The 22,349-nt window shown below is 43.3% G+C and overlaps 1 protein-coding gene across 12 annotated transcripts in view; it reads right to left on the bottom strand.

The window, feature by feature from the left end:
- The window catches only part of LOC149277525 (transcription factor 7-like 2), a 107,520-nt gene that overhangs the window by 74,133 nt on the left and 11,038 nt on the right, over positions 1-22,349 (bottom strand). For 4 of the 12 annotated variants that reach the window (XM_089502788.1, XM_089502790.1, XM_089502795.1 and 1 more), the window contains exons 4-6: positions 11,293-11,311; positions 8,794-8,806; positions 2,697-2,733 (exon numbers count right to left, since the gene is read on the bottom strand). The exons of the other annotated variants lie outside the window; for them this stretch is intronic. In XM_089502788.1, coding sequence (XP_089358914.1) covers positions 2,697-2,733; positions 8,794-8,806; positions 11,293-11,311 — 69 coding nt within the window. The remainder of the gene's footprint in view (positions 1-2,696; positions 2,734-8,793; positions 8,807-11,292; positions 11,312-22,349) is intronic. 12 annotated transcript variants of the gene reach the window in all.

Here is a 22,349-nt window from a genome sequence, read left to right as displayed (position 1 = left end):
CCCTGCCGGCGGCTGTTGGGACTATTATAACTCCCAGAAGGCACAGTTTACAGTTTCCATAGGATTTCAATTCAAATGTAAAAGGATGGTCAACCTGTGGGTTTTAAGACAATTAATGTGGCCCACGGAGCCACGTGTAAGAATGGTGGTGGTGTGTGGGGGGGGGTCTTGATAGAAATGTTTACCTTAAATACCATACTCAAGTTCAAAGTAAAGAATAAACAAAAATAAGTTGAGAACGTAAAAAAAAAAATAATAATAATAATATTTTTTTTTTGTGATACTAGGTGAGACAACGATCCGCGAGATTTTCCTTATATAACCGGACTAATTTATTCACAAGCATTGGACATCACAAAAAAGGTCAAACGCCGACTACATTTTCATCAAAACTGCGCTAGAGATTATTTTAATAAAACAAAAAAAGAGAATCTCCTAATGATAACCATAATCCATAAGGATGACCCATTATTAAGCTTTTTTTAAAATATATTTTTAGTTTCTTGGACGGCTGGGGACATCATTTTAGACGCACTCCCACTGGTGGTTTCCTTTTGCCTGATTCATTCACAGGAAGTCAGTCGTGCGTCAACAAACTACTTCCCCCAGATACCTAAAAACAATTCTCCCATACATAGAACCTTCCATATTCTTATACGATAATCGTTCACATAGGAGAATTGTGTATTATATATATATATTGCTTCCTTTAAATTATTTTATTTATTTATTTTTACCACTGCAAATTTCATTTCTATTTTTTATTTTACTTTTATTGTTCATTTTTTCCACATTCTGGACCATTCCATTAATGCAGGCTATTTATTAGGCTTCGTATAAATGAAATGAAAATTGTTAATAGCAGGAAGGTCCGCGTGCAGAATATTCAGATACATAATGCCTAAATTATATAAAATTAGGACTTTCAATGTCAGATTTATCGAGCTGGCAAAATGATTTAAATATGACAGGAGAATTCCCTGCGCGTTATTCTTGATTTGTATTTGTAACATCCAAATGCTGAATAAGTGTTAGACCGGCAAGTAAGGACATCGAACGATTACAGCTTTATGTTCAAAAGAACTACCATTGATTCTTTTGATAGACCTGAAATAAATTAAACTAGATGGTCCTCACTCGAGAGTGGGCTTTAATCCCTTAGTCAGATCCTGGAGAATTCAAACCAAACCAGCTGTTAATTTAGACTTTATAGAATAAAGCCTCCAAAATCCGAGCTGATGTACCCCAGAGCTGCGGCTTAAAGCGTATCTGAGCGCAATCAGCACACGACGTGTCTACGCTGCTAATCAGAGCGCTCAGCTGGAACGCCGTCTTTCTTGAGACTCGGCCAGGAGACCATCAAGGGGGTAGATTCGCGGACTAAAGGTTACGGATCACAAAAACTCCGATCTAACCCCATCGCCGGCTCGGAGAAAAAGAAAAAAGGCAAATCAAAACCACCAAGACGTTCCGGACTCCGGACTCTACGGGACGGAACCAGAGGAGGTCCGTGACCAGTGGCAGAAAAAGTCCAAATATTTGTTTTTGATTATTTTTTTTGGGGGGGGCGAGCCTTATAGCGTACAGTTATCACCGACCACGGGCTGGACTGTTGGTTAAATGCCCCCGCGGTGAGCGGTTCTCCGACATTCTTAAATACAATCGACACGCGGAACCACCTCCTTACTCAACATCATCCGCCAACCATTAAAAATAAAAGAGCCTTATCATAAACAATTGTTTTTCCGAGTTTATCGCATGTCTTGTATCGTCCCGAGGTCCGCACTGCAGTGACCTGTGAATGGCTGGTGGTCCGCGGACCACCGACAAGCTCTGAAATCCTAAATACAAGCAATTAAACTATAGCTGCTGAGCTCTCTATGTAACGGTCAAAACTTTCTTTTTTGGATGATTTAAGATGAATTTATATTATATTAGATAAATATCCATATTATAATTCATGTTTAAAATGTATGAACTAAGGGTCATCGGCATACTTGGGATCGATGAGGTTTTTTGCCCGACTCCCAGGGTTTTTGCCCCAATCTCAGATTCTCGGAGTCACACAGTCTGACTCCTTCCCAGTATGTTATGGGTGTTATCCCTGCTTGAATGCAGGTGACTCAATTAAGTGCTTCTTTAAAAATTAAAGCCAGGAGCAAGTATGATAATAACAATGCTACATAACTGCCAACCTGGTAACACATAATGTAAGAAAGTTTTGCCTTACTGAGTGGGTGGTAGCTACAAGGAACAGCCTCCCAGCAGAAGTGGTAGAGACCAAACAGTGAAGGGGTTTAAACATGCATGGGATAGACCTAAGACGAGACCAACGACTGATTAAGGTTTGAGTCTTTAATGCAGGAAAAACGGGCGACTAGACAGGGGCCGGATGGGGCCGATCTGCCGACGGGTTCTGGGTTTCTGCTGTCGGACAGCAGATATGAACCTGGTTTCGCTGCACCCCACATTTCAGGCCGATAAATAATCATTTAACACAAATCCAAAGCCAAACGTTCGCATGAGACGAAGGAGACGGCGGACCTGCAGAGCGTTCTGCGGGACGGGAACAGAAATCCAATTTGAGGAATTATGGACCTCCGCGCCGCGCTGAAGAAAGACAGGCCCCTCGTCTCTGGCGTCTGTCCTCCGCAAACCGATTTTCGTTGTTATTTAAAAAACAGCGTACGTGAAACATGAACCAAAACCTGATTATCTGGTGTCGGAATAGCGCTGGGCAGCTCCAGAAAGAGCGTGTAATATTCAAAATTCAAAACACATGGCTCCCTCTCTGCGAGCCTCGATCTTTTTGTTTCCATGGAATAAAACAGGGTTTTTACACTCATTAACAACGTATCTATGTCTGTGCTGCGGACTACAACTCCCATCACTCAGCTCAGCCAGGATTATGCTAGACGTAGCCTCGTTACGTTCTCTCTGGCATTAAACAGTTAAAGATTATCAGATCTCTCGTTGTATTATTATTTTTTTTATTAATTATTATTATTTTGTTTTAAAAGCAACAAAAAAAAAAAATAAACTTTTCAGAAGCCGTTTTCCCCCCCCAATCTCTACGTCCGGCTCCCGTGTCACGTGACAAATGAAGAGTTCCCGTGAGAATTATGGAGAATGTGAGTTATTTTTAAGAAAAGGCACAAACGTTCTGTATTACGAGGAACGACACAATGTTTCGGCGACCGGTACAGAGAGGGTTAAACCGCGCGATGTTTATTTAATGCAAATTATTTTATGGATAAATATCCCGAAGATGAACGGCGTTTGTATTTTGATTAATATTTGCTCTTCGGTTGCCAAAAGTCATAAATTAAATATAAACTGCGAGGTTTTTAAACAAACCGGATTTGTTTGAACTTCATGTCTCTCTGAGTCGGTTAAATTTCTTTATTTAAGGACCAAAAAAATCTGGTTTAGTAAATAAAATTTCCGTCTTTTTGACCCAAAAAGTAGTGTTCCTTTTATACACACCGTATTGTCCCAATTATAGGCTGCTCTTTTTTTTCTCCCCTAATTTGAATATTTAAATTAGGGGTGTGGCCTACAACCGCAGTTTATATATATATATATATATTCTCAATATGACTCCCTACCTCCCCCGCCAGCGGCTTCCGACGTGAATCTTCTGAAGCACTTCAGCTAAAGGGCGGAGCCACGGAGCGCACCATGTGGACAGCCTCTCACTCACTCATTCATTCAATCAGAGCAGAGGGTGTGTGCAGAGGCTTCGCCCTTTTGAGGAAGCGCTCCGGGAGGCCTGGTTAACGGAGCTGATATCGGGGAGAAGCGGAAAAACAAAGAAGACGGGAGATAGAAGAACAAAAAGAGGCAAGAGAATAAGCGGAGCTGCAGAAAAGGAGACAGGGAAGAGCGATGGCCTAATGGGGAGGAATAATCATGCAGATCCTAAAAACCAGGAAGTTAAGATGGCTGCCCCATGGGAGACATATCAGGGGGTTTCATATATATATACACACTGTATATTATGCCGTTTTCAAGAGAACCTAATATTTGGCAATTCTAGTGCAAAGTGGCAGACATGGTGCAGTTGCCATAGCAACCAGCAGAACAGGTCTTTCTTAAGCACTCTTCATATAAAAAAAAACCCAGCAGCGTTGCTCTCACAGCGATAAAAGCTTGGTTACCAAACTATTTATTAAAGAAAATCAATATTCGAGAGGGGACATAAAATGTTTTTAATTAGAATTTGGAAACGACTCAAACGCGGGATGTGAAAAAAACAAACTGAGATTATTTTAATTTCACAAAATGTTTTTAACTCCAAAAATGAGATCCTAAGAACAGCCTCTCTGTAAAAGTTACAATAAATGCAGTAACTGAAAATAAAACTAGTCAAGGCAACAGTTTCACTTTAATATAAAAACGGATCTCCCACCATTTATTTGTATTCCACGAATCCGATTAAAAATGATTTTTCATAAATATTGGGCTTTTTTTTCCCCCCCAGCTGTAGTTTTTGCCCCATAATATAAAGTTTTCAGGCAGCTGCATATCAGCCGTTTGTATGATTCTCGCTCTGTTATCTGATCCCCGATCTACTAAACACCCCGACTCCTTATCATACTGCCTGTGGGGAACAATAGAATGGCTCAGTCTTAATCATTCAGTCAGACTCTCTGACTAATGAAAGTCTATGGAGGAACGGACTTCATTAGCATCGCCATAAAACATCAGCTCAGTGTGGTGTTTGAGCTGGGAAAGTCACCCAAAATATCACATGACTGATAATAATGGCGGCCTCCATGTCGATAAAGGGGGTTTATTGAGGCAAAATGAGATAAAACCAGGTTTTGTCAACATTATACAGCGCTGGGGGGTTATATTACTGTATACAGCGCTGGGGGGTTTATTACTGTATACAGTGCTGGGGGTTATATTACTGTATACAGCGCTGGGGGTTATATTACTGTATACAGCGCTGGGGGTTATATTACTGTATACAGCACTGGGGGGTTATATTACTGTATACAGTGCTGGGGGGTTATATTACTGTATACAGCGCTGGGGGTTATATTACTGTATACAGCACTGGGGGGTTATATTACTGTATACTGCGCTGGGGTTATATTACTGTATACAGTGCTGGGGTTATATTACTGTATACAGTGCTGGGGGTTATTACTGTATACAGCGCTGGGGGGTTATATTACTGTATACAGCGCTGGGGGTTATATTACTGTATACAGTGCTGGGGGTTATATTACTGTATACAGCGCTGGGGGTTATATTACTGTATATACAGCGCGGGGGGTTATATTACTGTATACAGTGCTGGGGGGTTATTACTGTATACAGCGCTGGGGTTATATTACTGTATACAGCGCTGGGGGTTATATTACTATATACAGCGCTGGGGGTTATATTACTGTATACAGCGCTGGGGGGGTTATATTACTGTATACAGTGCTGGGGGTTATATTATTGTATACAGCGCTGGGGGGTTATATTACTGTATACAGCGCTGGGGGGTTATATTACTGTATACAGCGCTGGGGGGTTATATTACTGTATACAGCGCTGGGGGGTTATATTACTGTATACAGCGCTGGGGGTTATATTACTGTATACAGTGCTGGGGGGTTATTACTGTATACAGCGCTGGGGTTATATTACTGTATACAGCGCTGGGGGTTATATTACTGTATATACAGCACTGGGGGGTTATATTACTGTATACAGCGCTGGGGGGTTATATTACTGTATACAGCACTGGGGGTTATATTACTGTATACAGCACTGGGGGGTGATATTACTGTATACAGTGCTGGGGGTTATATTACTGTATACAGTGCTGGGGGGTTATATTACTGTATACAGCACGGGGGGGCAGTTATTACTGTATACAGAGCTGGGGGGGGTATTACTGTACACAGTAATGAAGAAAATATTTTTCCATGTGACTTCCCATTCAGATAAAGAGCTGTTTATATCAGAAAGTCTTCCCTGTAGTTATAAACCCGGAATAAATCTCGCTGTGAGATATAAATGGAAAGTTTGCTCTCAGCTGATTAATAAAGATTTTTCCGTGTCAGAGGCGGCACGTACTGCACATATACACGGACATTCTAGACTCAAGGAATATACACATGTATTTTTATAGATCCACGCCAGAAAAATACACAGCGTGGAAACGCTCCTAGTGCCGGAAGGGCCGGATCTGCCGCCATATGCTACGTTTCTGGGGTTATCTTTGACGTCGGTGTCTTGTGATGTCACAATAGCGTCGGCGTCTATTCGTTCCACTTTTTAATACATCAGCAATCGCAACAAAGCCAATAAATGTTGTGGCTACAAACATGTGACCCTCGCAACCTGTAACTGTATTTAAAAAGTGTAACATATGTAACAAACTGCTATATTAAGATCTATGATGCCGACTTAAGTTGCTAATAACAGAGCGAACGCCCAAACGAGAAACCACAAACCACGTTTAAAGAGTCCAGATAAAACCATAAGCCACCCGCGACCGATAAGACTCTCTTACTCCAAAGCCGCCATCGAGCACAATAACCACGTGAGCCTCTAAACAAAACAAGCGCTTTCTCCATATTCTGCCCCGGTGATCACCTTTCCGCTAAACTCTTCTTATCGGAGGCGCCGGTTCCTCCACGGAACGGATAAAACCAGCCGCAGGTCCCATTGTACGGGAACCGCAGGTGCTTGCCGTGTTTGGATTGCGTGCGACAGTTAAACCCCATGGCGGGTCTAGCAAAGGACGCGAAACCAACAAGAAAACACCAGGAAGACACGGCTCAAAGCTTCTAAACCCTTAAATCAACACGGCTGCACTTGGCTTGATCCGTGCGCCCGAGCGGGGTACGCCGTCTGCCTGCCTGCCTGCCCGCGCCGCTGTGCCAATGCCAGGATGGCTGCAGTAAGCCGTGCAAACAGCTCTAGCGACGAGTGAACCGTGATCGACCTCTCTCTCTCTCTGCACCGCCAAAAAAAATATTATAGGAAATTAAAAATAGAGGCGTCAACGCGTCATTTATTATAACTTTTTTTAATAAAATAATAAAAAAAAAAAAATATATAATAAATAATACAATTCTAATTGACCGCTATTCCGCGAGATACAATGTGTCAACGATGGACAACTCCGTTCGAGTCATCAATATGCGTCCGGACGGGCAAAGCTCCATCTCCTCCGGCCCACAATGTTTGTACTGGGTCATTTGCGCAGCGCCGAGCACAATAGGAGTTAGTCCATCTTTTTGTCAGTCTAACTAAGCACGTCCATTAGTGTAAGCCACCGAGACGTCCAGCCACGCTGTCTGCTTACGGCTACGGGAGGGTGGCCCTGGTCCTCAGACTTAATGTCCGTTGGCACTCATACATCATTCGCAAATTGGCCCAAATGAATTAAACGCGGCTCTGCTCGACATTACGAGGTTTAAATGGATTTTCTCTCTCTCCAGGTCTGCCCTATAATTGCGTTTATCCATCTTTGCAGCTGGACGGCGCACGGCTGCAAACATCTCACCCGTCCCGGCAACATTTTCTGCTCCGCTGGCAGATTTGCCATCGGATCATAACAGGTAATTCAAACAACAATTAAGCCGATGACAGACAGTATGTCAACGTGCCCCCCCCCGCTCCACGGGGGCCGATCGCGCCCTCCCTGCTCGCCAAGATGAATTGCTTGTGCAACGTTTCAATCTTAATCGTCGGCTTCCCGTGGAAAAGGAGAAAGGGGAAGCTGCCTGACATCACATCGACACGTCCCGCTCATCGCTTTCATGGACGCCATTCAAAACATACAATACTTACATTTTTTGGGAATAATAAAAAAAAACTCAGCTCACCTGAGTCAACATTTCCCAGAAATCACAAAGAAGCGCGTTGAGAAAGGTCAGATGGGAAACTATTACCATTTATTCGAACAAACAGAAGAATTACAAACTAAATATACTTAAAAAAAAAGTATTATCCATTTTTTTTCTTGTTTATAGTTTAATTCTGTAGATTTTCATGCGAATACCTCGCATTTTATACGCGTATTTGCAAACGCTAGGTGAAAATATTTCTTTTTTTAAAAATTATGAAAGTTTATAGCAATGGTAACTATGAATAGGCTAAAAAATATATATTTGCAGAAAATGATAGGAGTATGTTAAATGAATAAAGCAGGAGGAAATAGCCAAAAAATGGTAATATATTTGCACTGCGATGGTTTCGTATATCCGCCATGTGCAATAGGCCCGTGCGTTCTGTGGATTAACATTTGGCGTCAGAAAATGGCATTTTATAAATAAATATATAATTAGTCTCTTTAAGTACAAAGAAACCGGCAGATCGGCCCCATTCGGCCCGTCTAGTCTGCCCATTTCTCCTGCTGTAGACTTAAAACTTAGTCGTTGGTCCCATGCATGTTTAATCCCCTCACTGTATTACCCTCTACCACTTCTGCTGGGAGGCTGTTCCATTTTTCTACCACCCTCTAAGTTTTTGTCCACTGCCAGCTGCTTATAGCCAAAATACACACAGAAAGAGACAAAACAACCATTAAACCAGAAGGGGAAAAAAGCACTCCCTACTCTGAAGAGCTTACAGTCTAATCTTAAGAAAATGCATATTATTCACACTGTACAAAAGCCAAGGCATTAATCTCTAAAGGTGATGTCGCAAATAATCTTTAATATGTTAAGCAAATAAACCTTAGCAGATCTGTCAATTTTATTATTTCCACTGGCAGTTTAATCACCCTTAAAAAAAAAAAAAAAACTTTTAAGAAGTGATTTCAGTTTCTATAACAACGACCTATGAGTGCCTGCTTAACCGTTCTCTGAAAAAATGTGGATGAGACAAAAATCCACAACAATTATATTTGGGAAGGATTTGAGCGTTCAGGAGCACTAAGAATTGTGTTTGTAACGTTCGATTAAGAGCAGAATAGATGGAACTGCAGCTTTAATAGAGAAACTTCGATATAAGATTCATCTTTAAAAGATACAATGTAACATTCAGGAATTGTTAAGATTCCCCAGCAGGACGGGGGAAGCTATTTTCGCTCGCGCACTTCGGTTCTTCCTGTCTTTTTGGAACCTTGTAAGTGCCTCGAGCAACTTACGCAGCAGCAAATAGCTTCCCCCGGTCTCCGGGAAACATCTGTCTGTTGGGAAGATGAATCCATTTTGTTCAGCTATAAATTCCGTGTAAAAGCACGAGACTTCCAACACGTTGCACGCCAGGCGGGTGACATATAATATCCCTGACGTCAGCCATATCCGACACCTGATAACTATACCTGACGTGACCCGCCCCGGGACAGCCTGACTCACGCCTGGGAAATGCAGATATGGGGCAGATATTCAGTAACGTTCCCCTCCCATGGCTTCTGCTGAACAGACGGCGAGGAGGGAAATGTCTGCACTCAGCACCTCCTGCTATCTGGGAAATAATCTGCCCCCTGCTAACCTTAAACATCCCCGCGGGACCCCTCCAATGAACAATGCATATTAAAGTACTTCTTATGTATTAAGTATTAAGTGCGACGATTGGCTAATGGAGCTAATGGTGTTTCACATTGCAGAGTATCGCAGTCCGGTATTGTATTCTAGCTATGTGCCATAGGAAGCAGTACGACTGGCTGAGGCTCATGGGAGTTATATTCCACAGCTTATCTATTTTTTAAGATGTTATCTAGCCCCAGACAGACTGAAATAATCTAAAACTAGGCGGTCAGAGGCTGAGGTGGAATGGAAGGAAGCTTTACTTTACTGAGAGGGTGGTAGATAAGGGGAACAGCCTCCCAGCAGAAGTGGTAGAGGGTAATACAGTGAGGGGATTAAACATGCATGGGATAGACATACGGCTCCTGAATCTAAGACGAGACCAACGACTGATTAAGGTTTGAGTCGTTACAGCAGGAGAAACGGGCGACTAGACGGGGGCCGAATGGGGCCGATCTGCTGGTGGGTTCTGGGTTTCTGTTTCTAACGAGCCAAAAATCTGCACCTGAATGCAGATTTTGTCCCTTAATTATGGGGCAGTTAATAAACAAAAGGCATAACTTTTATATATATATTATATATATTATCCCAATCTCAATGCTGTTAAAATAAAATTAATTAAAAAGAAAGTTTAAAATACCGGCGTGAATCAGAAATTGTTAACTTGGTATTTCCGTAGCTTGGATTTTTCTCATTGAGGGTTTTTCTCCTGATCACAAAGCCCGGGCCTCCTATTGTGTAACGCAGTCATCGAGAATAAAAGGACTGCATCCAAAGAATTACCAAGAAAAAAAACTTAAAATAGAAAACCTCGCTTTTAGGATGTTTTCCTGAGTGAGTTTTTTCCTTTTTTTTTTTTTTTTTTTGGAGAGCTTTTTATAAAGATGCTGAACAATAAGTGACCTGCAGACTCAAGATTTCAGTTTCACGAGAAAAGCAGAAAATTTTCTGGAGATATCGGAGAAGCGGAAGGCGCTCTTCTAAAAACACAACTTTCCTTCGTCCTTACACGGCAGACGCGGAGGCCCAAAGTCCCGGTATTTTAGAGAAAAAATAAATATATATTCCAGCTCCATGTGTTTTACTATTATTAATAATATTTATTATATTTATTATTATTATTTAATGTTCAATGTTTTAATCTTTCAGATTTATATTTATATTTGTTCTCCGTTTCCCATGATCCCTCAGTACAGGCCACATTGGAATCCCATTGGTCAGCCCGAGCAGGAAGTTGGAAGCCGCTTCCTGTTCTCTCCTGTCAGCCTGAGCAGGAAGTTGGAAGCCGCTTCCTGTTCTCTCCCGTCAGCACGAGCAGGAAGTTGGAAGCCGCTTCCTGTTCTCTCCCTGCGTTGTTTTAGCGGACGGCGCAGGAGCCTCTAGCGCTAGAGATTGTTTCCAGCCGCGCAGGAGCCTCCGTAACGCTATTATCACCATAAGTTCTTTAATTCATACGATGGCTCCTTTTACATTTCTGCGCCTTTAGTTTATGGTTCAGGGAAATTCACACCGATGCTGCCCACTAAACTCAGAAAATTTGGGTTTAATTACCTCTAAACCTAATTGCTAAACCAAAGATCAAGTACAGACTGGATCTCCGTCCCATTGCAACTAATTTTAAATCTTATCAAAGCTTTTTAAAAAGTTGTAAAAATAGTTGAAACTGTTGGGTGAAACATATAAAACATATAAATAGCCCCAAACGCTGCAAAATAATAAGGGTTAATAACGTTTAACATGTTTTTCCAGCCACGGTAAAAAGATCTTTGGGGAAGGAGCCAAGACCCATGTTTGACCCTTTGACCTCCGCTTTCCCATTCAAGCTCGCGATTAGAAGTAGTTAGAGGCTTAGCGGCGCTGCGTTTAAGGAAACTTATAAATAAGAAACAGGGATTTCTGTGAAACAAACAGGAGGATTTCCAGACTTTAGGCTTTTGTGTCGTTTCTGAACAAGTAAAACAAAGTTTTAAAAAACCGAACATGTTATAAAAATGTTTACTCGTCTCCAGAGGGTTAGTGTACGGAGGTACAAGAGAACTAATATGACATCATCCTAATCCAAGAAAATTAATTAAAAATCATTTTTAAAAAATATTGCACTGATTTAATTTTGTCCCATAATATAATGTTTTCAGGCAGCTGCATATCAGCCGTTTGTATGATTCTCACTCTGTTATCTGATCCCCGATCTACTAAACACCCCGACTCCTTATCATACTGCCTGTGGGTAACAATAGAATGGCTCAGTCTCAATCACCCAGCCGGGCTCTCTGACTGATAAAAGTCTATGGAGGGACGGACTTCATTAGCATCCCCAAAAAGCATCAGCTCAGTGTGGGGTTTGAGCCGGGAAAGTCACCCAAAATATCACATGATTGGCAACAAATGATCTGCACCGGGGGTTATATTACTGTATACAGTGCTGGGGGTTATATTACTGTATACAGCGCTGGGGGGTATATTACTGTATACAGCGCTGGGGGGTTATATTACTGTATACAGCACTGGGGGTTATATTACTGTATACAGCGCTGGGGGGTATATTACTGTATACAGCGCTGGGGTGTTATATTACTGTATACAGCGCTGGGGGGTTATATTACTGTATACAGCGCTGGGGGGTTATATTACTGTATACAGCGCTGGGGGTTATATTACTGTATACAGCACTGGGGGGGTTATATTACTGTATACAGCGCTGGGGGGTTATATTACTGTATACAGCGCTGGGGGGGTTATATTACTGTATACAGCGCTGGGGGTTATATTACTGTATACAGTGCTGGGGGGTTATATTATTGTATACAGCGCTGGGGGTTATATTACTGTATACAGCGCTGGGGGTTATATTACTGTATACAGCGCTGGGGGGTATATTACTGTATACAGCGCTGGGGTTATATTATTGTATACAGCACTGGGGTGTTATATTACTGTATACAGCACTGGGGTGTTATATTACTGTATACAGCGCTGGGGGGTTATATTACTGTATACAGCGCTGGGGGTTATATTACTGTATACAGCGCTGGGGTTATATTACTGTATACAGCGCTGGGGGTTATATTACTGTATACAGCGCTGGGGGGTTATATTACTGTATACAGCGCTGGGGGTTATATTACTGTATACAGCGCTGGGGGGTTATATTACTGTATACAGCGCTGGGGGGGTTATATTACTGTATACAGCGCTGGGGGGGTTATATTATTGTATACAGCGCTGGGGGTTATATTACTGTATACAGCGCCTCCCGTATTTATTACAGTACGAATATTTTTAATGTTAAGAATAAAATCATTCATTTTAAAGGGTTTCGTTTTCTGCAGGAAGGTTCCTGAACCCCTAAAGTTGCTTCTATAGAATAAGGACACGTCGTTGGGTGGATTTTTGTAAATACCCCACGTTGTCCCAGGCGTTCCTGCCCCCTAACCGGGCAGACAAAGGAGCAAAGTAACCGAGGTCTACACGTCGGAAGCTTCACTTCTATAATACAAGACTTTACGTCTCCATCCCTGAAGGTAGAATATCCGTTTCTAGCGTCCGCGATGTTCTGGTGACACCAGAGGCTATTTTCGGAGGCAGCTGATGAGCACCCTGGGGTGCGAGCCGAGATACGATTACTGCCTCCATACTTTTAACCGTTCCTATTCTGCCATGACCACCATGCTGCCCAGAGTTTTGTCCATCAAGCTCCCCGAGAGCCAACGACTTCACCCCCCTTCTGGCAAACAACAGGTTAAACTATTCGCTGCTGTAACATTCATTGTGCAAACTACCCTAAGGTAAAGTGTACATTTTTCAGGGGCCACATTCTGGATCGCTCTGTATTCCACATATCGGAAAGCTCAAAAGTCATTCGTTTTGTCCAAATAATCCTCAGAAACTGCGCTGAAAATAAACCTCTCATCATTTCCAACGAAACCATCCAGAAAGCCGAGAGGCTTCACAAATGTCTGATTTTCATGATGGCGAGTGATGTTTTCATTCTAAATATCATGTTTGGATATTTCTGCTCCAAAAGCCATTTAAATGTTACCCATGGACCCTGCTGAAAACGGCAGAAAGATCGGGGAGCGATACGTTTTATCGAAGTGTCTTCCACCCACTCGTTCTACTTCTATTCAATGAAAAAGAGACAACCGCGCATCCTCCGACTGCAGAAAACACGGTCACGTGGCTCGCTCAGGGCAAGAGCGGAGCGTAAAGCCCCTGCGGACCTACTTTCTAGTAAATCCGCCCCGCTGTATGTGGCTCTTCAGGACGCTGTCCCTTTAAGATCTTTTCAATAATCACAAGCTAAAGTAGAAACAGTGCGGAGCCAGGTACAAGACTGAGGAACTCTACGACTTCATTATTTATTTATTATTCTCAGGCCTCTCAGACGTGGTCCTTAAGGGCCCAACAGGTTTAAAAGAATCGCCTCTGGATTCAGGGGACTCCTTTTGAGGGTTCAGAACCTTATCAGGTACTTCAGTTTCCAACATTCGGCCCCCAGGGGGTTTCTACTAAGAAACCTACTTTAAAAAACCCGACAATTGGCCTTTAATTGCGTTCTGCGGCACATTAGAAAAGGAAAGCTGTTTCAGGCCCGCAATGTCCTATCAGAGCCTGCTTCCGGGTCACATGACAATTAGGTGTTCCCGGCAAAAAAATTTGAATAACGAAAAATCTTTATATTTTAAGAATTATTTCTCTATTTCTGGGAAGAGTTTGGACATTGAGCACGACTGGGATATGCTATATTTAGTTACTAATATATTAAATACCGTGATTGGAACAGCACCTTTAGATCTATAACCCTTTGGTCCCGATTATGATTCCTTTAGATTGTAAGCTCACGTGCGGGGCCCACGCAAGCCCTCAATTCCTGCCAGGAACTTTGTATGGTGCTAGATGGCAGCTCACAGACGGGGTTAACCGCTCCATATTTAAATTGTACCGCGCTCCTGACTATGTCAGCGCTTAAAAAAAGTAAAACTATCAACGTGAAATTGGTAGAGAAAATGCTGTTTGTTTTTCTCCCTATTTTTTCCGTCCACTTGGAAAGAAAAGAGTTAAGGAAACAATGAAACCAGAATACAGATGAACGCGTGAAAGCGAGCCCACGGGCAAACATAGATTTTAGTTACTCCGTCGCCTAAACGGTGGGATGATAAAAGCGGGTGATTGCCGTCCGACACTCGGCTTTCTCTCGGCTTCCTCAAAGGGGATCAATACGGAGAGATATTCTGATTCTGCAGATCAAACGGAATACCTCTGTATCGCCACTCGGGCATCGAGTCTTTGCAAACAGAACATGGGGAAGAAAAATATTTATATATTTATATATATATACAATCCGAGTTTATCAAGAAAACAGATAAAAAATAAAGCCACAAAAATACAATCCGAGTTTATCAAGAAAATAAATAAAAAATACAAACAAAAAAAAAATAAACCACGATTTTCAAGAATTCACTGCGGAATATGGTGGTGCTATACAAATCAGTCAATAATCCATTAAATTAACGAAGAAAAAAATATATTGATTCCACAATCCGACCTCCAGGTTTTGTTTTAATTCTATTTATTTTTCACCCCTGTAGTCTCCCTTAAGAAGAATGTACTGCGCATGCTCAGCGTCCTTCCTGCTCTATGGCTACCTTAATAACATAGAATTTGTAGATAGAACAAAAACATTAAACCTTTTCTTTTAACCCTTTCACTGCAACGTGTTGTCTACCGCTCTGTCTCCCAAAGGGTTAAACTATCTTTACGACCTTTGTGCGGAATGCAAGCTCTTGTGTCTTTCTCTGCAAGGAAAATAGTTTGCGACAAAACCCTTGGAATTTTCCATAAAGGCACCGGCTTTTCCAGTCTAGCGCGGGTCAAGGGTGATCTCCAACCATCGCGGACCTACAACTCCCATGACGCTCAGTTAGCCATACTTTCTTTTTCGGCTGAACGGTGCGGGGGCCTGCGGTTGGCTAGTGATCCGTATCGAGATATCGGCATAAAATAATGTAACTTCTAAATGATGAACGTTTTTTAGCGGAGGACAAAGGCGGATAAATGAAGACTCACAATGGAGTCGAGACAAAGGGAAGGTTCGTTCTGGGCTCGCGGTGGAGCTTTTAGTTACTTGGAGACAAAACATTATCCCCCGTTGGCATCCGCAAAGCCAAGAGCATCGGCGGCACACGACGACCGGACCACGATGCGGTCTAACCAGAGTAGTCGCTCCTTTTGTGAAACCAACCGGAGGCTCTAACAAAAGCCCAGGGGTCAAAGGGGGTCTCCCGGCCGCGAAAGCCCCCATAATACGGCTCTGAACCGATACGTACCGGGATCCTCAGACAGCGTCATCAATAATATCAACAAGAATATTATTATTCTCAATATTATTATTATTTGTATTATTATCCTTATTATTATTGTCAATATTATTATTTGTATTATTATCCTTATTATTATTATTATTCTCAATATTATTATTAATTATTAATAATAATAAATCATATTGTTGATATTCTTATTAATACCATATTAATATTATTATTATTGAGATAATTGAGTAGTAATAATAATAATAGTATTTGTATTATTATTGATTATTATCTTTTATTTATGTACCACCAACAATTCCCACAGCACTTCTTACAGTCCCTACATTCAAAGCATTCAAAGGGTCTGACAGAACAAGAACCGACAGACTAAGATGGGCCGAAACATTAGGGACAGGAGGCTCGGCTCGCGGGCTTACAATCTAGAAGGAATGTTATTATATATTTAGCGAATATCATGGAGGTGAGGACGCACTACCCGCTCAGTGCTGGGAAAAGAATTCTACAGAAAATCAAGCTTTCATTTACCAACAACAGGAAGCAGATCAGAAAAAAGACAAAAAAAAGATTTGGATACAACATATCCAAATATATCAAGAAAGAAACAGATTCCGGCGCGTCGGAGGCCGGAAAGATTCCCCGTCTTCCGAGGGGTGAGTGGAGACTCCTTTCCAGAACCCTGACTTACGGCAGGTCGTTGCCTCGCAAGGAGTGAGTGGAGACTCCTTTAAAGACGTAAGCTGGGTCTAGCATGGCCTCCGCCGTGCCCTTTCCGGGGCGATTATTTTAACGCACACATCGCGACGCAGAGTGCTGTTCTGTTTATTTTACGACCGTCCTGTTTTCGGATTCGCACTCTCTAAAGAGACTCACATCCTCGCGCCATCTGTTTCATATAAAGTGAAAATATACAGTTTAGGATTATTTACCCAAAAAAAAAAAAGCTACGAGTTTCACAGACCAGAGACCTTCACACTGCGTGCGTTCTGCGAAGTCCAAAACTACTTAGGGGGTCCGGCGCAGACCTGGGACCTAAAACCGGCTCCCGGGGTCCAAATAACGCAAACCTTAATCAGTCGTTGGTCTCGTCTTAGATTCAGGAGCCGTATGCCTATCCCATGCATGTTTAATACCCTCGCTGTATTACCCTCTACCACTTCTGCTGGGAGGCTGTTCCACTTAGCTACCACCCTCTCGTTACGTAAAACTTCCTTACATTAAATCTCTTTAGATACGATGGATATTCTTATTTGCACTCAAAAAATAACTCTTTTCACTTCTTTCCAAACATAAAACCCCCGCAGTGGGGATTCTGCCCACCCAGGGCGCGTTTCATACAGATCCAACATCGTAACAAGACATTCCTCCCTGCGATCAGATCTGTGCATATATTTCTTCGTGAACCCTGAACCCTGCATGGATTTACAGACAATAGGAGGAGCGCAGCACAAGGTGGAGGAGGAAGGGAAGCGGAACTCGAATTTCAGGTTTTGCGTTACGTTCAATCATTATAAACACAACTGCGAGGAAAAGACTAATGTGGCGCAACATCATCCCAAAATGCTCCCGAAAACCCCAAAAATTCAACTAACACAGAATTATTCGTTATTCCGCAGGCGTAACTACATTGGACTCCATTGGCCACTGAACAAGAAGCCACGGGGCAAATATCTTCAGACTGCCCCCTCCGCAGGCAGCAGCGAGGTCACGGGGGTATCTCACTGGGAACCTCAAGTTTGACCCCAAAACACAGCGTCTTTCAGGTCTGCAGGTTCCTCAAAGGGGGTGCTGCGGCCATCACCGGCCCTTTAAAGAATACCATAGCTGAGCGGGCCCTTTAACTTTATGTGGTGTCCCCATGGGGGGCTTTCTGCAGAACCCCCTCCTCTATATGCATTTGCCCCTCGTCCCCAAGAACTTGCATACAGGGCTGATTCGCCATGCGCTCGGGTTGGGGGTCTAAAGAGAGCGCCCTGTGAGCATGCAGAGGAGGCAGGGAGCTGCAGCTTCCACCTAAGGAAGATGAGCTTTAAGGTAGAATACATTGTATTATGTTTGGGGCATTTAACTGTCCCTTTAAACGCCCCCCCCCCGTCACACGGACAGGTACCGAGTCACACGGAAACGTCATCGAAGATCGCGGGGGGGGGGGTCAGAGCGTCTCCTCAACATTTGTAGGATACCAGAAGATGATTTAATGGACGTTACTTTTCCTGTTTAGATTTTCTATTCAGGCTCTGCAGAAAATGACATCTTATTAATTTGAAAAAAAATTAGTTTTGGAGAATGGGGACAGTTAACCCTCGAAATGCAGACGGCAATGCATGCTTACTTCGGCGGCATACAATGGGTTAAAAGGATAAGTGGGCCGCAAGGATCATTCCTCCGGGACTCAAAGGGATAAGGGCCAATGGGGGGTTACAAGGCATTCATAAATCCCGCAGCATAGAAAGAGTTAACAGGCAAGGGGGTGTTAGAGTAAAATGTGAGACAAGGCACTGATCTTTCAGTATGCGAGGGGTTAAACGCATAAAAAAAAAAAATCACATTTCTGTTTAGCGACTTTATGTTTAAATCCCACGCAGCGAATCCAGCGAATCGCCAGTAATAATTCCTCCCCAGACACTCTTGGAATTTGAACTCTCAGGTTGACGGATAACGAAACGACTTCCGATACGGAACCGATACGGCCAGGAGAGGAGAGGTTAATGCGGCCGAGGAGCCCCTAATAAAACCAAGATGTTCACTTGCGGGCTGTGGAATGACTCAAGTCTCTCGGAATAGCTGGGGAGGAAAAAAAAATAAAAAAAGAAAGCCGGCGGCTCTGGATTGCATTACATCGCTGGCACCCTGCGCAGAACTATATATTTTTATTTGTTGCTATGGATAAGATGCAGTAATTGTGCCAAACGGACAATAAAGAGAATGTTACGGAACGGGTAAAGAATCCGGCGTGAGATACGATGTTTCTGGATTCCGCACCTGGGATCCAGAGCCAAGCGGGGGTCCTGACGGTACCTCCCAACTGCCCCAAAAGCCCCGGGTGGTCCCCGAGGGGGGAGTTTCACAGAATTCTGTTGACATAAACTATGATTCTGGAACGAATCTGGTTCATGTGCTTAATATTAAAAACTCATTCCTCCAGAACCCAAACCCAGATCCAGAATGCGCTGTCCCGAAAGCCCCGCACGTCCCCCCGATTCAGGCGAGTGGGGGTGGGGGCAGTATGTACCTTGGACCGGGGCAGCGCACTGCAGGTGACCTCACGGCGTCCCAGGTCTAAGTGCCATAATTAGTGAAAGTTGCCCAATTTACGACGGTAATCCGGCCCTAAAGGAAATCACCGGGGTGTGGGGGGGGGGGGCGCAATCCAAGACTCAAAGGTTTCTTTTGCTCATGGCGATGACATCACATGCTAAAGGTCAAGCGAACGTTTCCTTTTCCAGCACTAAACGCTGATAACCGCATCAAATCGACATGCGACGGTCCAAATGTCACGAGTCCAGATCCCGGCTGTCTGGGGTTACTGGCGAGAGATACAGAGTTTCACCCAACACGGCGATCGCACCGGCAGAAACAAAGTATCATTTAACAATAAAAAAAGAAAAAAGAGAGAGAAAAAAAAATAAACAGCCATCGAATTAGCCTCTGCCACCTCTGCTGGGAGGCTGCGCCGTTTATCTACCACTCTCTCAGTAAACTAAAAAAAAAAAGTGACTTCTGTGTTTACATTCTATAGAGTTTTTGTAGTGATTCGCGCAGCCGACAAGGTTTTATTCTGCTAAAGCTGTCTGTCTGGCTCCCGAGTCCTGCGGTCGAGTCCTGTAAGGGGCAGTTACCGCGGCTACGTGCCCCACATCCTGCGACGCTCCAGATTTAGCCAGAGACACAAGCTGCGTTGTTCGACGGCCGCCAAGCTATGTCCATCTGTTCACCTGCTTTCATGCCCCCCCCGGGTCAAAGTTCACCGGAAAGTTCTTCTCCGGATTTCTCTTCGGGAGCGTCCCGTGTCGGCAATTACCGGCTCAATGGACACCTGTTGTGTTTCAGGATTCTTGACAAACACGTTCAGTGTTAAGAATAATAATAAAAAAAACATTTCACGGGCAATTAAAAGCGGATTTCATGCCCAGGAAGGGGGGAAATTCTTCATTGTGAACGAAAAGGATAATAAACGGCTGGACTGCGCCCCGTTTTGGCAAATAACACCTGACCAAGACTAGATTCAGATTAAAATTGTTTTTTCAAAAATATCACTCCGTTTTCTTTTTTACCCCAGTTGTAGTTTTTGCCCCCATAATATAATGTTTTCAGGCAGCTGCATATCAGCCGTTTGTATGATTCTCGCTCTGTTATCTGATCCCCGATCTACTAAACACCGCGACTCCTTATCATACTGCCTGTGGGGAACAATAGAATGGCTCAGTCTTAATAATCCAGCCGGACTCTCTGACTAATGAAAGTCTATGGAGGAACGGACTTCATTAGCATCGCCGTAAAGCATCAGCTCAGTGCGGTGTTTGAGCCGGGAAAGTCACCCAAAATATCACATGACTGACAGCAACGGCGGCTCCAGGTCTGCAGATAAAGGGGTTTATTACTGTATACAGCGCTGGGGGTTTATATTACTGTATACAGCGCTGGGGGGTTTATTACTGTATACAGTGCTGGGGGGGTATATTACTGTATACAGCGCTGGGGGTTATATTACTGTATACAGCGCTGGGGGTATATTACTGTATACAGCACTGGGGGTTATATTACTGTATACAGTGCTGGGGGTTATATTACTGTATACAGCGCTGGGGGTTATATTACTGTATACAGCGCTGGGGGTTATATTACTGTATACAGCGCTGGGGGTTATTACTGTATACAGCGCTGGGGGATATATTACTGTATACAGCGCTGGGGGTTATATTACTGTATACAGTGCTGGGGGGTTATATTACTGTATACAGCGCTGGGGGTTATATTACTGTATACAGCGCTGGGGGTTATATTACTGTATACAGCGCTGGGGGTTATATTACTGTATACAGCGCTGGGGGTTATATTACTGTATACAGCTCTGGGGGTTATATTACTGTATACAGCGCTGGGGGTTATATTACTGTATACAGCACTGGGGGTTATATTACTGTATACAGCGCTGGGGGTTATATTACTGTATACAGCGCTGGGGGTTATATTACTGTATACAGCGCTGGGGGTTATATTACTGTATACAGCGCTGGGGGTTATATTACTGTATACATATATATATATATCGCCATCAGACATAACAAGTAGTATATAATGTAACGAGGTGACAGGTGAGGAGGGTTCCGGCTTTAGTTATTTTACACATTATTTTATTAAATTTTTTTCTATTCCAGTCCAGATTCTGTAAATGTGCGGCACGGAAGGTTTTTCTGTAAATACAGAATGTTAGACGGTGACCTTTGCCTCGGCTTCATTCCATAAACTGTATTTTAGGTCATGGGGGGGTAACAGGTAACGAAATCAAATACAGATTTAGCACCGGACGGTCGGGATCGCGGAAGTGGGGTAGCTAGAATAATAAATAAAAAACACAATTGACTGACCGGGGGCATTAAGTACGGATAATAATCTGCAAGGAACCCGTCGTACGAGTGCCGACCACAAGAGCCCATGTAATAACCCCATTAATGAAGATATCTGCCCCCGGTGCTTTCCCGTGAGAGATATACCATAAACCACAACAGCGAGCTTTTGTTACGTTGTTACCATAATATTTAAGTTGTGGTTTTCTCAACTTTTTGACTTCCTTCTGTCGAATTTCGGACAATAATTTTCTATTAACCATTTCCGCCATCAAAATCACTCCTCTGGAATCCTTTTCTAGAATTAGGGACAGAGGAGGTCGCCAGCCGGCCGATACACCATCTGCCGCCTGAGAGTACTTAGAAGAGGTGAAGAGGCTATGGAGAGGGTCTCGGGTAACAGATAAAATGGATCTATTTAAATGATGTGGTTGAGTTGCTGTTATATACAGATCCAGGAAGTATAGAAGAAGTGGTAGATAAATGGAACAGCCTCCCAGCAGAAGTGGTAGAGGGGGGAGGGGGATTTAAACATGCATGGGATAGGCAAATGGCTCCTGAATCTAAGACGAGACCAAGGACCGGTCTGCGTAGATCTGGGTACATCGGTGGCTCTAAGCCCGATCTAGAAATTCCCATAGATAGAAACCCGGTTGGGTTCGTCTTCCTTTTGAGGGCATCATGGAGACTGTAGAGCGGAGGAGGATCCTGGGGGTATAATGGAGGACAGACCGCGCAGGCAGGGTAAGGTGAGCAGTAATCAGGATAACCTATAACCTATAGTGATGTATGGTGCCAGAGGTGAACGGACCCAACTGGGGTCACCAAGGTGAAAGCCACCAGACTTTACCGTTCCAATTGGCTTCACATGTTGTAGAGAAGCCCCCCCGACTCCAACTCAGTTGGTTCTGGGCTCTCAAGGGCATCCCCAAGGTCATTATTGGGTGTAAAAAAAATCAAAACGAACC

This window comes from Sceloporus occidentalis, unplaced genomic scaffold, assembly GCF_023333645.1.
Source record: "Sceloporus occidentalis isolate IW3139 unplaced genomic scaffold, rSceOcc1.0.p SCAF_212, whole genome shotgun sequence".
NCBI lineage: Eukaryota > Metazoa > Chordata > Lepidosauria > Squamata > Phrynosomatidae > Sceloporus > Sceloporus occidentalis.
Note: the sequence above shows the minus strand (reverse complement) of the source record. Positions and strands in the feature narration are given on the sequence as shown.